Raw genomic sequence first — 17,096 nt, forward strand, 5'->3', positions numbered from 1 at the left:
CTGCACGCCCTGCATTGGAAGCACGGAGTCTTAACCACTGGACCACCAGGGAGTCCCTGTACTTTGTTTTCTTAAATATTGTTCCCACAAATACATGGTCATTAAGGGTTGTTGTTTTTTAATTTCACGTGACGTCCATTACAGTGGCATTCAGTAGAATTTTAATACCTTACTAAGTTGTGGAAGGTTGGCCCTGCAGTCTACCTGGTGCTTGTAGTGGTTGAGAACAACTTTTATTGAGAGTCTAGGGTTTTAATCGCTTCACATTTTATGTTACCAGTTCTTCACAACAGTATAATGGCATTAACATTGCTATTTTACAGATTAAGAAACTGGAGCACAGAGAAAGTAGGTAGTAACATGTTTAAATGTTTACAGCTATAGTAAGTGGCAGAGCTAGGATTCAAATTATCTTCTAACCATACACTCCAGCATTGCCCTTTGTGAAATACGAAATTTGTTGGGTCTCGGATGGATTTGATAATATTTTAAGTAATGTGAAAGTGGAATAAACAAATTTGTTTGCATTGGCAAATAATACATTTTCAAAAATTATTATGTCTTCATAATTTACACGTTCCTTTCCTTCATGGTTATCATCTTGAACCTTACTCAAAAATGGCATCACTAAAATCGTTGAGTTGCAGTGGCCTGCATTCTGTGTGAAATAAAATACTGTTTTTGTCCTCTTAATATTTAATTTCTCTCCTTAAACTTTTGTGTAGATAATATAATGACAGTGAGATGGCAGAGTATTGAATTGGTTTGTTGAATGATTACTGAAATATCAAATGTAACCCAGATCTGTCTGTTTCATGTAGCTCTCTTCAGAGGTGTTTTCCAGTCCTTTAAAAATAACTTTAGAAAAACAGTCTTCTCACTCATTTGTGTCTTCTTACTTTTTAAACCAGAGAGTTAGAAATGTAGGTAGGTTTGTCTGAAATTTGGAAAATCTGACTTTTTAGTATAATTGTAAATTATGTTACTTCTGGAAAGGCAGTTAACCAAAGGATGTCTTTGTTTATAATTTCCTGCCAATCCCTGTGGTGAATTCATGTGGATAGTAGGAGGATTGGATGCATTCTGCTCTTTCTGTCCTCACAGTTAGCTTTTCACACAATGGGGACACCATCTTACATGTTCTGCTTTATTGAAAAAAGTATTATTATTGTTATGAGGGGATAGGGAGAAATAGGGGTTGAAGTTTTAAATGGAGTGGTCGGGGAGTTGACATTTGAGCAGAGATGTGAGGGAGGTGTACAAGTCTACAAACCCTGGAATACCTGTGGCACAGGACTGCCCTGGGCACTGTGAGGGGGTACAGGGCAGAATAAAAAGTAGTCCTTTCAGAGCACTTTCATTTTAATCGGATACACTGATAAGAACTAAAAGGTAACTGTAGTTTATTTTTCCTCTCATCTTTCACATAAAATCTTAATTTATTTTCTAGGGAAGAAAGGAGTTGTAGATAAATCTTTATTAGACTCTTGTTAGGCGAGGTAGAAATTTTATTTGCATAGTACTCCCTATTGTCTTTTTTAATCTTGTGGACGAGAAAGTTAATAGACTGCTAAATTAGGAAAAAGAGAAATTGTGTCTAGTTTTGTGGGCTACAAGAAAAAGTTAATTCATATTCTCAGATGAGATATACTTAAACTGCTTAGCCTGTGATACTAAAACATTTTCAGATAAACTTAGAGGTAAATATTTGCCTAGAAGTAATCATGTGGACTGTTATCTCATAGTTTGTGGGCTGTAGTGCTTCTCTCCTGAACTTGTAACTTTGGTTTTTGTTTGTTTGTTTGTTTGTTTTTTAATTAATTTTTATTGGAGTATACTTGCTTTACAATGTGTTAGTTTCTACTGTACAGCAAAGTGAATCAGCTATACGTATACATATATCACCTCTTTTTTGGATTTCCTTCCCGTTTAGGTCACGCAGAGCATTGAGTAGAGTTCCCTGTGCTATACAGTAGGTTTGAACTTATAACTTTGGAATATAGCCTGGAAATTTAATGGAAGTCTGAAAACCATATAACATTTTTAAATTATAAAAATGTATGCCTGGGGAAATTTTTAGATATCACAGAGTGTATGAGCTACATGCAAAATCATTCCTATCAGAATTTCATTCCTGTAGTATATAAACATAGTGTTTTTTAACAACATTTTTAAAAAAATTCCTGTATGTAACAAAATAAACTACCAAGAATTTCTTCTTGACCTCCTAACAGAAGTTTACATTTCCCTTTTTGCGGGGGAGAAATAGTTCAGCCTCTGCCTGTCTTGCATTTCTTTGAAACACATAGTGCCAAGGCCACACGTGGATCCTAGAAAAAGGTTTGACCTTTCTTCCCCCATCTCCCACTGCTATTTGACATGTTTATTCAGTTGACTGAGCCAGCTTTATCAAGACTGCCTCTGTGGGAGAGTTAATATTGTGCTTCGTGTGCCGGAGCAGCATCCCCAGCAGGGCTGAGGTGGAGGATGGAGGCTGCGGTGAAAGAGAAGAGTAAGAGGAGCACAGTCGGAGCATTGGAAGTCCCCTTTGCTGTGTTCATCAAAACTGGGCAACAGTGTCTTTTAGCCTTTGTGTGTTATTTAGTAGACCCGTCCTGTGTCTCTAAGAGTATATTTATGCCTAGAGTTGGAGTGGAGATCTATGAACACCTTTGGTGCTCTTATTCACCTTCATTCACCAACCCACCTGAAATGGAATTTTCTCTTTCCTATCTGTCCTTAGGCCAGTAAATCCCGTGAGGTCTTCTGAAGCAGTGTGCTTCATGTGGGTGGGTGGGTGGGTAGGTAGGTAGGTAGCACTGAATAGTTTGAAAGAGAAGGAAGAGAATTATTTTATTTCCTTCTTAGGACACCCAGAATAGCTAAGGAGAAATCATTTACAATACCCTGACCTTGAGATCATGAAAAGAACTTATATAGTGATGAGTGACAAGAATTATTTTTTGCCTGAAGAATTATGGGTGAAAATTTAAGGTCTTGCTAGCATAATTTTTAAGAACTAAATAAAGGGAAGGATTTTTATGTAAAGCAATCCTTAGTACCATGTAGACGTGATTCTTAGACACTAGAGACAGCCTGAATTTTGATGCTGCATAACTAAAATGAAAGACAAGAATTTTTGTCTCTAGATAATGTCACTACCATTTTCTTAAGAACAGCACAATAATTCAGTGCTTCAGCATATGAAGCTTCAGCTTCCTCTTACTGGTTACATTTTTCATCATTCTCTTTTATATTAAAAATACTTAGTAGGCTTTATTACAAAAGTAATATGTACTTATTAGGAGCACGAGGAAACTTCGGGGGATTTTGGAGAGAGATGTTCACTGTTTTGATTGTGGTGATGATTTCATGAGTGTACATATGTATTTCAAAACTTACCACATTGTACACTATGAATAAATAGCTGCAGTTTATTATAGAATTGTCCCTCCGTATCCACAGGGGATTGGTTCCAGGACCCACTGCAGATACCAAAATCCACGGATGCTCAAGTCCCTTGTATAAATGGCATAGTATTTACATATAACCTGTGCACATCCTCCCATATACTTTAAATCATGTCTAGATTACTTATAATACCTAAGACAATGTAAATAGTTGTAAATACAATTTAATAGCTGGACTCTGGCAAATTCAAGTTTTACTTTCTGGAATTTTTTTTCCTAATATTTTTCAATCTGTGGTCATTTGAATCCATGCTGTAGAACCCACAGATATGGAGGGCTAACTGTATATGTCAATTATATGTCAGTAAAAGTTTTTAATATTTTTGTGATTTGATTACAAAAAATTGGACTTATTTTATGGTTAATATGTATTTCAATTTGTTAGTGAGATTAAGCACTTTTATCATACAGCCATTTGTATTTCATCTTCTGTGAATTGTTCAGTTATATTCTTTGCCTCTTTTTCTGTTCATTTGTGTGTTTCTCATCAGTTTGAATAACTTACTCTTGACTTAGTGATGGTAACCAGTGTGTCTGTCTTACCTTTGCAGCTGTTTTCTCCAGTTGGTTTTTCTTTTGACTTTAAAATCCATTTCTCCCCCTCTCTTCCCCTCCTTCCCATCCTCTTTTCTTTCCTTCCTAACTTCCGTAGCCAAATCTGTCTTTTTTTTTTTTTTTTTTTTTCTTTCTGGTTTTTAGGTTTCCTGTCATACTTAAGAATCCCCCCCACCCCGGTAATACTCCCAATATTTCTTATATTTTCATAGTTTTAGTAGTTATATTTTAATCTTTTTTTTTTTTTTTGCATATGCAGGTTGAGAGTTGTGGTTTATTTTTTTCCATTGGGTACTCAGTTTTTCACTTATTAAAAAGTCTTTCCTTCCCCCCATTGAATTGACTTGATGCCTAAATATTCGCTGTAAATGTTTATGTCTATCTCTGGACTCTTTTCTATCTCATTTATCTATTGTCTTTAAGCCAAGTACCACACTGTTTTGATTACCATCACTTTATAAGTCTTGAACTCAGGTAGTGTAAGTCCTGCAATTTGTGTTCTTTTTCAGAATTGTTGTGACTATTCTAGGTCCTTTGCACTTCTGTATAAATTTTAATAACAACTTGTCAATTTATGCAAAAGTACCTGCTGAGATTTTGATTGTGTTTGTGGGGTTTGGGATGCATGGTCATCTTAAGAATATCCAGCTTTCCAATCTATGATTATATATTTCTCTATTTGTAACAGCCTTTGTACATTTGTTCTGTTTTATTTTATGCACATTGTAGTAATGATGGTTGAACCTTCCTTTAAAAATAATGTGAGATCTTTCTCCAGTTTTGGATTCATTTTGTTTGTGACAGTATGAGTTTAATGGCCATCAAGTTAATGTTGAAAACCTGGGATGATGTTTAGACAGTGCCGCTGGAAGTTCAGTTTCCTGCAACTCTCAGTGGGTAGAGAATCCCTTCTTAAATTGAGGGGGGAAGAGGATAACCGGGACTGAGAGAGAAAGAGGAATGAATAATTACTTCCTGGTTTGAAGGAGGTGATACCCATGACTAGGAGGGTTTTCTTTGATCCCTAATGATTTGCTATCTAAAATATGGGGGGGGGGGGAAACTTAGCAAAGTGCTAACATTTTTAAGCATTTGACCATCTCTGCCAACTACTTCCAGAAGAACAGTGGCTCCAGACTTTGCAGACTTGTATATCTTTAGTAAAATAATGGCTCTACCTTTTTTGGAATAAAATGGTAGGTCAGGAGGTCAGTTGTTGAGAAGGGAGGGCTTCATGAAATCTCTTACACAAGGTTTAAACTCCTCTTTTGTATCTGAACTTAGACTGAACAGAAGTAAGACAGGGGCTGTGGAGCCAAAATGGCTTCTAACAATTTCCTGTAGTTACTGTATGTTCTTTAGTGATATTGCATGTATCACGCTGGATCCCAAGTAAACATCTGGGAATGGATGTCATGTGGAGAGGTATCCTGCTAGCCTTGCAATGCTAGCAGTAATTATGAAAAACTCAAGTTTTTTTGTCTGGGGAATTTTTTTGTCTATTTCTAATTTAAGGAAAGGGTTTTTTGTTTATTTTTTATTAACCTAGTAGCCAAGACTTAAATAAATCTCTACCTTGAAATCCAAAGGTTCATTTTTTTAATAATATGCTTCCTGCTGAACTCTGTGTTCTTAAAATCTAGAGGTCTATACTGTCTGGTTTTGAGAATTTAATTTATACTGTCATTCTACGTATTGCTATGAATTGTAATTTAGTGAAATTGATTTGTTTTCCCCTAAGAATCACTAAAGGGATAGAGAGTGTTCTAAAGAAAATACTAATGGCCCAAATGAATTTCAACTCTTGTAATTTATCTTCTGTGAGAAATTTCCTGGCATTTAAAATTTTTTGGTGTAAAGGAAGATCTTTGGCCCTCTGGTAACTAGTCAACTTTACTATGGTCACGGACCTGTCTAGAAACCACAAATTGACCGAAGTTGGGTGTGTTTGTGTGTCTCCATATGTACACCTATAGGTATACACACAGCAGTATTTCCCCTAATCCTGAGGCAGTAAGTAAGTGTTCCATTCTACCTGAGCAATGAGAGAATATTCAGGGAATTGTGTTCACTCACCTTAAAAATAATTATATGATGAGAATTTAAAGTCAATTTTTCTCCTACTTTTCTCTTTCTCTATTTGTTCTAGGGTAACCAGGAGCCAACAACAACTCCTGACGCAATGGTTCAGCCTTTTACTACCATCCCATTTCCACCACCTCCACAAAATGGGATTCCCACAGAATACGGAGTGCCACACACTCAGGACTATGCCGGCCAGACCAGTGAGCATAACCTGACCCTCTATGGAAGCACGCAAGCCCACGGGGAGCAGAGCAGCAACTCACCCAGCACACAGAACGGATCTCTGACGGTATGTGAGTGATGAGGTGGCGAGCAGAAGGCGGCGTGTCGTCCTCGGTCGGTCGTATTGAAATCTTCTTCTTAATCATCACACCAGAAAACCCTTTGAAATAGTTTTGCATTTACATTGCATTACATAGCGCTTATGTAATTTCAGTTCTACTCTAAGCATTGTAATTAGAAGATAAGGATTTAGCATAAAACTCACGGTCATTGCCCAGGAGCTTACAGTCTAGAGATGGGACAGACAGTACAACAAGGTAAGTACAGTGATGGGAGTTAACTTAGGAGGATGCTGCTCTTTTCAACTTCACAGGTAACCTTCATTTTGCAAAATCTCACGGTCCCTTCTCTGTCCTCATCGTACAGAATCTGTCAGCAGCATTCTACACATTGCCTCCCCCCTCCTCCTTGAAATACTTAGTTGTTGGCTTCCCTGTTTCCCTCCTAAGCACTAGAAGTTCTTTCTTGGTCTCTTTTGTTGGTTCCTCTTTCTCTGTTCAGCTTTTAAATGCTGTGGTGCTCCAGGGTTGGGTCCTAGGACCCCTTTCCCTCCTATTTCATATGCTCTCTCTGTTGTGTAATTATACTACTGAATTCACCTAGTTGCTCAGGCAAAACCTACGAGTCATTATTTCTTTATTTCCTTCATCTCTACATCCAGTCCATTAGCAAGTCTTGGTCACCATAACTCTAGAACATTTTCTTACTTCAACCTCTTTCTCTTCATCTTAAGACCATAGCTGGATAGTGTGCATGATTAAGAGCTCAGCACTTCCGCCAGAGTTTTTGGGCCTGAGTCCTAATGTGACTCCTACTTAGCAGTATGACCTTTGGCCAGTTATTTAATCTCTCTGCCTTGGCTTGCTCATCTGTAAAATGAATAGCACCTATTTCAAGTGGCTTTTAGGAGACTTAAAAGAGTTTAATTCATGTGAGGTGTTTATCATCATTGTCACCACTCTAGTCCAAACCTCTTCACTTATTTTCTATATTACTGTTGCCTAACTTACCACAAAGCAGCCAAGATACTTTTTTTTTTTTTTTTTTTTTTAATGAAAATAATGCTATTTTCCTGCTGGACTCTAATGGTTTCCTAACGGAATAAAATCCAGACTCTGTACTTGGTTTACTAATCCCTGGCCCCAGCCTACCTCTTTGACTTCATCTCTTACTACTTAGTAAGCAAGTAAAGGAAGTGTCATAAATTAACAGTAGGTGTGTTATCACATCATACAGATCACTTCAAATGATTATGAACTCACAGACTTAACAGAACTACTGGAAAAGAAGGAAAAAGAAAGAATAAAATACATAAATCAGAGGCTTTATCGAGATATTTTAATTACTAAGTATTTCTTTACTAGTTATCAGTCTTTCCTTTTTTCTATTTTCTATTTCTTGTTGTCAATTTTGGTAATTGGTGTTTTCCTAGGAATTTTTCTATTTCATCTTAATTAACTATTCTGTTGGTATAAAGTTACTCATAATAATAATCCCATTTTCTATAATTTCTTTAGCATCTGTAGTGGTATCCCCTCTTTCATTCTTGATTTTGGTAATTATGTCTTCTCTTTTTCTCTTGGTCAGTCTAGCTAAGGTTTATTGATTTTGCAGCTTGTTCCAGAAAACCAGCTTTTGATTTCATTGACCTTTTTAAAAATCTGTTGTTTTTGGTTTTTTTTTAATTTTTATTTATTTATTTATTTATTTTTGGCTGTGTTGGGTCTTCGTTTCTGTGCGAGGGCTTTCTCTAGTTGCAGCGAGCAGGGGCCACTCTTCATCGCGGTGCACGGGCCTCTCACTGTCGCGGCCTCTCTTGTTGCGGAGCACAGGCTCCAGATGCGCAGGCTCAGTAGTTGTGGCTCACGGGCCTAGTTGCTCCGCGGCATGTGGGATCTTCCCAGACCAGGGCTCGAATTCGTGTCCCCTGCATTGGCAGGCAGATTCTCAACCACTGCACCACCAGGGAAGCCCAATCTGTTGTTTTTATATGTCACTGATTTCCGTTCTGATCTTTACTATTTCCTTCCTTCTTCTTGCTTTGGGTTTGATTTGGTCTTTATTTTCCTAGCTTCTTGACTTGCAATGTTAGATCATTGATTTTAGAATTTTATCCTTTCTAATATGTGTTTAAAGCTATACCTTTCCCTTTAAGTTTCCCTTTAGCTACATCCCATAAAATGTGATATATTGTGTTTTCATTTTCATTCAGTTTGAGATATTTTTAAATTTTTCCATATGATTTCTTCTTTGATCCTGGTTTACATAGACGTGTGTTGTTTAATTTCCAAATGTTTGAGGTTGTCTCAAGTTTTTTTTCTTTAATCCCATTGTGCTCAGAGAATATTCTTTGTATGATTTGAGTCTTTTTAAACTTAGTGAGACTTGTTTTATGGCTTAGTAGGTGGTCTGTCCTACAGAATGTTCCTAACCAGTTGGGCCTTTTATCAATATGAAATGTCCCTCTTTGTCTCTATTAATATTTCTTGTCTTAAGTCTATTTCGTGTGATATTAATATAACTACTTGAACTTTCTTATGATTACTATTTGAATGACATCTTTTTCCTTCATTTTGTTTCAAACTCTTTGAATCTAAGATGTGTCTCTCGTAAAAAACATAACATCTGGATCTTACTTCTTTTTCCAGTCTGAAAATTATTGCCTTTCTATCAGAGCATTTAGTCTATTTACATTTAATGTAATTGTTAATGTGGGTGGATTTATGTCTGCCATTTTAGTATTTGTTTTTATATGTCTCATGTCCTTTATTGTTCCTTCTTTACTGATTTATGTTAAATAATTCTTTCTGTACCTTCTAAATCCTTTTGTGATTTTTTTAAATTAGTCATTTATTTGTGTTATTTATGTATTTTCTTAGTTCTTGATCAAGGATTACATCTTTGAGTTATCACAACCTGCTGATGGCTGTGTGTATATATGTGTGTGTGTGTGTGTGTTATTCTGGTAAAATATAGCAGCTTTGATCCAATATAGCTCTATCCCTCACCATCCTTTGTGCTGTTATTGTCATATATATATATATATATATATATATATATATATATATATATATATGAAGTACAATAATATAGTATTACAGTTATTACTTTAAAAATCTTCTATTTTTAAAGAAATTTACCATTTCCAGTGATTTTCTTAGCTTCCTATGGACTTGAGTTATTTTCCGATGTCATTTCCTTTTAGCTGGTAGCACATCTTTTAGTATTTCTGTAGACTAGGTCTGCTTGAAACAAATTTTCTGTTTTTGTTTATCTAGGAATACCTTTATTTTGTCTTCATTTTTGAAGGCTAGCTGTAGAATTCTTGGTTGACATTTTCTCCCCACCTCCTCAGCCCTCTGGCCTCTGATGAGAAGTCAGTTGTTAATCCTGTTGTTGTTCCCCTGTATGTGATGAGTTGTTTTTCTCTTGCTGTCTTCAAGATTTCTTTGTTTGTCTTTGGCTTTGAGCAGTTTGACGCTGATATGTCTAGGATAGATCTCTTTGTTTTTATCGTACGTGTAGTGCATTGCGATTTTGAGATCTATAGATTGTTTTCCATCAAAATTGGGAAGTTTTTGAACGTAATTTTTTCAAATATTTGTTCTTTCCTTTTCTTCCTCCTCCTGAGACTTTTGCTACAAGTAATGGGGATGCTTGTTCCCCACAGGTTCAGATTCTGTTTGTTTGTCTGTTTTTAAGCTAAATCTAAACAGAATCTAAGGTTGTACTCATTTTTCTTCAGTCTTCTTTCTTTCCATTCTTTTGATTGGATAATTTCTGTTGATCTGTTTCAGTTTACTCTTTCTTTTTTCTGCCATATCAAATCAGCTATTAAGCCCATCTAGTGAATTTTTATTTTAGTTAATGTACTTTTCAACTCTGGAATTTTCATTTAGGATTTCTGTATCTCTGTTGAGATTCCTTACTTGTCATCTTATTTCCTTTAATTCTTTGAATACATTTGTAATTGTTACTTTGAAGTCACCTGCTGACTCTAACATCCAGGCCTCCTCAGAGCCTGTTTCTAGTTACTGCTTGTTTTCTTGAGTCGGGGCCACACTTTTCCTGTTTCTTTGCATGTCTTGTAACTTTTTAGTAAATTGGACATTTTAGTAATGTATTTTAATGACTCTAACGTTTTTTGGTTTTGTTTTTGTTTTTGAGAGGTGTAGGTGAGTGTATATGTGTGTGTTTTAAATAGTTTGCCTGTACTTAAACTGTGGACTCCTCTGTGGTGTGCAGCCACTGATGTGTCTGCTTAGTGATTTTCATTCTCGTTTTTACTTTTTAGCCTGGCTGGGAGTCACCCCTGTGTCTCCATAGCCTACTGGTCAGCCAGTGATTTGGGCATAAGTTGTGCTTAAGCACCTGGAGTGTGGAAAGCTTCCACCCTCTGCTGATCTGGTTTTGGGTTGGGAAGTGCATTTCACAGTGCAGCCAGTTCTCAAGTATGCCTTGGCTTTTTCTTTCTTTTGGGCCCTCTTATGTCTCCCCCTCCTCATCCGCATATTTTCACAGTCAGCCAGGGATGTGAGGAGATCATATCTAGTTATTCTACTATTCTCTCATTTCCAGGATCTTCCCTTCAGATTTCTAGCTGATCCACCACTCACCCCAATCAGACCACAGCCTCAAGCTAGAAGAACTGTATTTCCCCTGTTAGGTTCCTACCAAGTTTGCCACTTTAGCGGACAAGTCTGTGGTTTTCTACTGCGCCCCCCACCCCAGTACCCCAAGTCGAGTCCGCCCCCTCTGGCAGCAAAGCTGCTGGTTTTTGTGGCCCAGCCCTATCCCGAAGAGCTCTCCCAGAAGAGCTGAGGATTAGAGGGTGGGGTTAATGAGTTGGAGTAGGCCCAGGCAATAAGTTTGTAGACTCCTGCGGGTTTTACCCTAAAGCTCTAGCAACTTTTCAAGAAACTTCTCTATTTATTATCTGCCTCTGATTGATTTCAAGGACCCTGAAATGACTGACAAGTTTTCTTATTGTTTTGAGGAGAGGATTCACTGACCTGTTCGTGCCATCAGAGCCAGAAGTCCCTTCTTTGAATCACTTCATGGCCGTTTGTACTGCACCTCTCCTCACCACTGCCCATTTCTCTTTCTCTTTTTTTCCCTATTGCCACTATTTCCCATTGTTTCAGATTCCCGGATTATGTGTCTCTAATGACAGTATTAGCGGCGAGCTCTGTTCCTTAATATAAATATATATAGTTAAGACTTCTGTTCTTCATCCATATTAGAAACTATTCATTATATAATTTTGCATTACATTGACCAATTAGAGTTTCTAAAGATGTATTGAAATAAGATTAGGAATCCTTATGAATAGATTGTGAATTTATTGGTGCTGAGGAGAAAATGGAAAATCCTTGAGTTGTGCCTGCAAACAGAACACAAGTTCTGTCATTTTAGGAAGTTGCTAACAATAAAATGGGAAATTATTAGGAAGCTCTGGTTGAAGATACTTCTTATATTTTTAAGTGTACCTTTTAATTGTGAGTGTGAATCCACTGCTCTTAAGCCATTTTACCTTTGGAAGTTGTGTGTGGGTGTGTGTTTCTGAGGGGAGGTGGGGTGTGTATAGAGAGCGATTGAGCAGTGGAGCAGTATATTGTAAAACCTACCTAGATTTGACAACCTTATAAATTATTCTGTTAAACCTTTACCTTCTACTTATATGTTTCATAAAAAGAGTCTGGTAATTCCTGTAGCCAATTAAATTCAAAAGGTAGATAAGAAGCATTGTTATTTATAAATAAATGATATCTTAAATTTGTATAACACTTTTCAGTTTAAAGCTTGATTCCACAAACACTATTTTATTGTGGCTCATAAAATAGCCCTTTGTGGTATGTTATTGTTTTTCTACTTGGGGAATTCAAAGTCTTTACTCTCCAGTCTACCACTCTGACTCCCCATCTCCAACTCAATGAAAGTGATCATGAATATATGCACTGGTCCTCTGAGCAGATGCTTGTGCATCTTTTCCCTCTCAGTCCAAGTGTTAGCTCTGCTGGGAAGCCCTGCTTGACTTTCCTAGGCAAAGCCAAATTCATGTATCCTTCATTTAGGCTCAGGTAGACTTCTGAGCTGACCACCTTTTGTGGAACTTACAAGGTGTGATGTTTTTTGTTCACTTCTGTCTCCCTAACTAAACTGTAAGCTTCTTTTGCATTCCCTGACTTATCATAGTACCTGGCACTTAATAGTTACTCAGTAAATATTTCTTGGGGAAAAAAATGAAAGAAGATACAGGTGTGCCATGGGAGGTCTGAGGAGAGAGAAGTGAGCTCCTTGGTGAAGATGGCATTGATCTGGGCCTTGTATTATGAGTGACTAGGATTCAGACATGTTTAGATGGTGGTGGGAAGAATTAGGAAAGTCATTTCTCAAAGCAAAGTTGGAGAGATGGGAAAGATCAAAATGTCTTTGAATAAAAGCATGGGTTTCCGTTTGGTTGAAGCTTGGGTGCTTGGTGGAGACTAGTGGGAAATAGGTGGGAGAAAGGTCACTTGAGAGTACAAATTGGGAAGAGCATTTGAATGCCTGGCTGAGAAATTACTTTATTAAAGGTATTTGAGCAGGAAATGGAAGCGAGCAGAATTGTGCTTCAGAAGATTAATCTCTTGCATGTACAAGATAGAGAAGCAGGAAGACTGGTTAGGAAAGGGTCTTATGGTTGGAGTTGATAATGGGGTTCTGGATTAGGGGTTGCAGTGATTATGTACAGGAGGAAATGAAGAGAAATTATGAAGATAGAATAAACAGAATTTGACAGCTGATTGGATGAGTAAAATAAGGAGATCAGAGTCAAAGATTTTTCATCCTTATTACAATAACTATATCTTGAATAAAATCATTTTACCCCCCAAGTTTCAGTTTCCTCACCTATCAAATGAAGGTAATAATTCCTACATGACGGAATTGTAGTGAGAATAAATTAGAAAAGCTTTGGAGATTACTTGTTTAAATAGGTCTTTGAGATAATTGCTTGTACCGTCTTTTTAAATCAGTTGTCCTGGTTGATGTCATTTATTTGCGCTTTTTATTATTGTGAGCTACAGCTGTATTTTAGTAGATCTTGTTTATGTTGGATAGTCCCATCTTGTTGATGGAGAGAACAAAAAGAAAGGATTTCTGACATAAAAATGAGAAATGAGCAATGAAATCTGGAGTTTTATTTCCAAAATATATTTTAGAAATTGATTTTAACATTGGGCTAGAAGCTTCTTGTACTCTTAAGATGAGAGCTTGTTTTGACAGTCATTTGGCCCCATAGTGTGCATTAGCAAGAGAGATAGCAGTTAGGGGTCTCCCACCTGGGTCTGCAGAGGCTTGATTATCACTGAGCCTGCCTGCAGAGAAGAAAGGACCTCAGTTCCTGTATGTTTAGATATTTTCCAAATGCCAGCAGGCGTAAATAGCCGAAGTATTTGAAGTAGATAAGCTTTGGTGAGTGATCTTCAGATACAAGATTTATATTTGTGTACATATTCTGCCGACCTATTGGATCATACTTTCCCTGAGGGCAGGAACTATTACTTGCCCTCTTCTTATTACTCCCAATGATATACAACGGACACTTAGTAAGTGATTTTTGAATGAAAAAAGAAGCTTATAAAGGCATATGAGTAAGTTTCTAGTCAGTAACATCTTTTGAAGTATTTGAACAGAGTTGTTGGTGCATCTAAATTGAGGGAATAGTTGAGTGGTCTGCCGTGCTATATCATAGTCTGCTGTAGATTTTATAGCCCTCCTCATTGGTGGGCCTTTGAGCACACCTCCAAGTAAAGATGACTCAGACCCCATATTGTTCATCATCCTCTGTTTCTTCTCTTTTTTGTACATCCTTTCTCTGGAGTTGAAGCCAGATTTCCTTGCATTTCTCTACCATCAGAAGATCAGTCTAACCGTCCTCCCTTGGAATTACCCACTGACCCTTACCTGAAGATGCCTTGTAGATAGGTGACCCATCAAATGTAGCCAGGAAGTTATACCACTTAACAGTGGATCCATTTGCCCACACCAGGACTTCTGGTATATAATGGTAAAAATGGGGCCCATATCCTTCTCTCATATTGTGTATTGTTGGGCGATGTTACCTTTAGCCTGCAGTGTAGGTATGATCATTAGCATCTTCCATCTCCAGGCTAGAATTAGAGGCCTGGGACAACAGAGGATTCATTCATGCAGTCATCCACTTTTCCAAGAGATGCTCTCATTTTCCCCTAAAATAACAAAAAGTAGAGGACAATGAGACTATACAAACTACCCACACTGGTTACCGATTTATCCGTAAATTTAGTAATTACTCATACACTCCAGCTAGGGGGTGTTGATGCCTATGAGCAGCTTGGCAAGTTCACAGCTGGATTGATGAGGAAACTATAGCCTGGTCTGAAATGCAAAAGTTCCTGCAGAAAACCATACTCAGAGCCAGGCATGCATATTTTTCAGTAGAGAAAAATTGCCCTTTGGTTCATGTAAGGCTCAAGACACCCTTTCAGCAAATTGTTAATATTGTTAAGTTATGATTATTGCTTCTTCTCTTGCATGCCTTCATTTATTTTTATTTACTTATTAATTATTATTATTACCCATTCTACCCCCACCCCACCCCTCAAAAAAAAGAAACTGAAGCTGAAAAGTTCTGAGACCGGTAATAACTCTGCTCTACTGGCCCTTGCTGCTCTCCTGTGTGTTAGGGTAAGAATAAAGAAGCACTGATGATTAACTTAGTGCGGTTTTTCTTAACCTGTCTACAAGAGTTGTGCATTTTCCGTAAATATTTTGTACTATCTTTTGAAGTCGGTAAACTCTGTTTAGAATCACTGAATTTTAAAGCTAAAATAGATTTTGGAAATCATCTCACACCTTCCTTTTACAGCAGAGGTCAGCAGTTTTAAGCGACTTGAACAAGGTTACAGCTAGCTCGAAACAGAGCTGGGACTCAGGAAATCTGCTTTAAGTCAAGGGCTTTTTTTCTGCTTCCCCATGTAAATTATAAAAAATAAAAGGCATCTCTAGACATGGTCTTATCTTCTTAGTTTCCACTTACTCTTCAACTTTAAACCCAAGAACTTCAACTAGAACATACTTACAGATTTCTTTCATTCTGAAGTGTATATTAAAATATTAAAGAATCATTCAGTTAAGTATAAAGTTTTTAAAAATTGAGGTTATTGTCTCTCGTGTTTCTGTATTATATATAATTTTTACATAATTCTGACTCGTGGTTTTAAAAAAATAGGTGACTTGCTGTGGTTTTTGTTAACTGTGATACTGGTTTTTGTTTCCTGGGATAATATATGGTGATATTACATATACAAATGATGCCATTTAGAATTCTTTTTATAACACTTTGACCCACTGAGAAAATAGAACTAGATATTTTCTGAAGAAAATTGAGTTGCTAGTTTATTGGGAAAATGTTAGCTGACATTTAAATGCCCAAATAAGACTAGATTCTCAGAATTTGACTTGTAGCAATATTCAGATACACAGAAGAAATACTTAAGCATTTCTCTTTAAAATAACTAAATCTAAACTTTTGCTCAAGTAAGGAATTGTTCTACATAAATGTAAATTCAATTTTTTATGCCCCCAAAATTGTGTTTGGTGTTAGCACTGGAAAAAATAATTTTATATGCATAGGTATTCTTGGTATGTTATTTTAGCACTGTGAAATTACCCTGATTTTCAGTAACTAAGTATATAAGCCAAGATTTCACTTTTTAGAAAGATATTCTATCATGTTAGGAGTACTCTTTAAGAAGGAATTCATAAGATCTAATTCCACCAGTTTTAACCCAGTATATACTCCATTATAAACATTTATAAAATTGCTTTAAATTTTAGATGCTAACAAGTCTAGTTGATGGATCTTCATGGATTGTAGTACCAAATTTTTCTTTAAGGCACTGTAAAATGACATAATGAAAAGTATCCCAACTTACTTTCTAAAATATTATCAGGAGAGACTGAATTTTTTCTAAAGCTGTTTTTAAAAAACTGTTTATATTTATATAATATTGTGGTTAGGGCGCTTGAGCTAGGAAACTAGATTGAGTTAGGTTTAGCTCCCAGCTCCTTCCATTTGCTAAATGTATAACCCTGAGAGAATTATAACTAATGCTCATTTTCCTCACCTGTAAAACTGGTGATACTAGTTCCTAACTCATAGGGTTGTTTTAGGATTAAATGAGGAGATGTATAGCAAGTACTTTGTATAATGCCTGGCACATAACAAATGTTCAATAAATATTAGCCATAATTTTATTGATATATAATTATTTCATTTCAACGAAGGTGTTATAGGCAGTTCTTAAGTTAAAATAATACAAATTAACAGGCTGTCCAATTATATATCTCTTTTCTCTTTTGCCATGGTTTTCCCTCATACCCTTGGGAGCTTGTGCTCTAAGGGCCATTCTGATAAAAGCAGTATTTTTCAAAGTGAATTTTATATTTTGATCCACAAAAATGAATGAATGAGTGAATGAATGGATGGTATATATAATACATGTTTAGGGAGAAAGGTGAGTTTTCTGTCTTCAGAATTCATAGGAAACCTTTTAACTTTGTTTAGTCCAGTATTTCCCAAATTTATTTGACCATGAAACTCATTTTCTACAAAATACCAGTTAACATCCTGCAGAACTGTCATTCTACCCTTTGGGAAGTATTGCTCTATGATTTTTG

The 17,096-nt window shown here is 36.6% G+C and overlaps 1 protein-coding gene across 24 annotated transcripts in view; it reads left to right on the plus strand.

Annotated features, from left to right (window-relative positions):
- RBFOX2 (RNA binding fox-1 homolog 2) overlaps positions 1–17,096 on the plus strand; it is a 266,923-nt gene that overhangs the window by 196,941 nt on the left and 52,886 nt on the right. For all 24 annotated transcript variants that reach the window (XR_009009760.1, XM_057557138.1, XM_057557139.1 and 21 more), the window contains one exon: positions 6,175–6,399. Coding sequence is in view for 23 of the 24 variants with exons in the window: in XM_057557138.1 (XP_057413121.1) it covers positions 6,175–6,399 (225 nt within the window). In the remaining variant the exon portion in view is untranslated. The remainder of the gene's footprint in view (positions 1–6,174; positions 6,400–17,096) is intronic.

This window comes from Balaenoptera acutorostrata, chromosome 11, assembly GCF_949987535.1.
Source record: "Balaenoptera acutorostrata chromosome 11, mBalAcu1.1, whole genome shotgun sequence".
NCBI classification, from domain to species: domain Eukaryota; kingdom Metazoa; phylum Chordata; class Mammalia; order Artiodactyla; family Balaenopteridae; genus Balaenoptera; species Balaenoptera acutorostrata.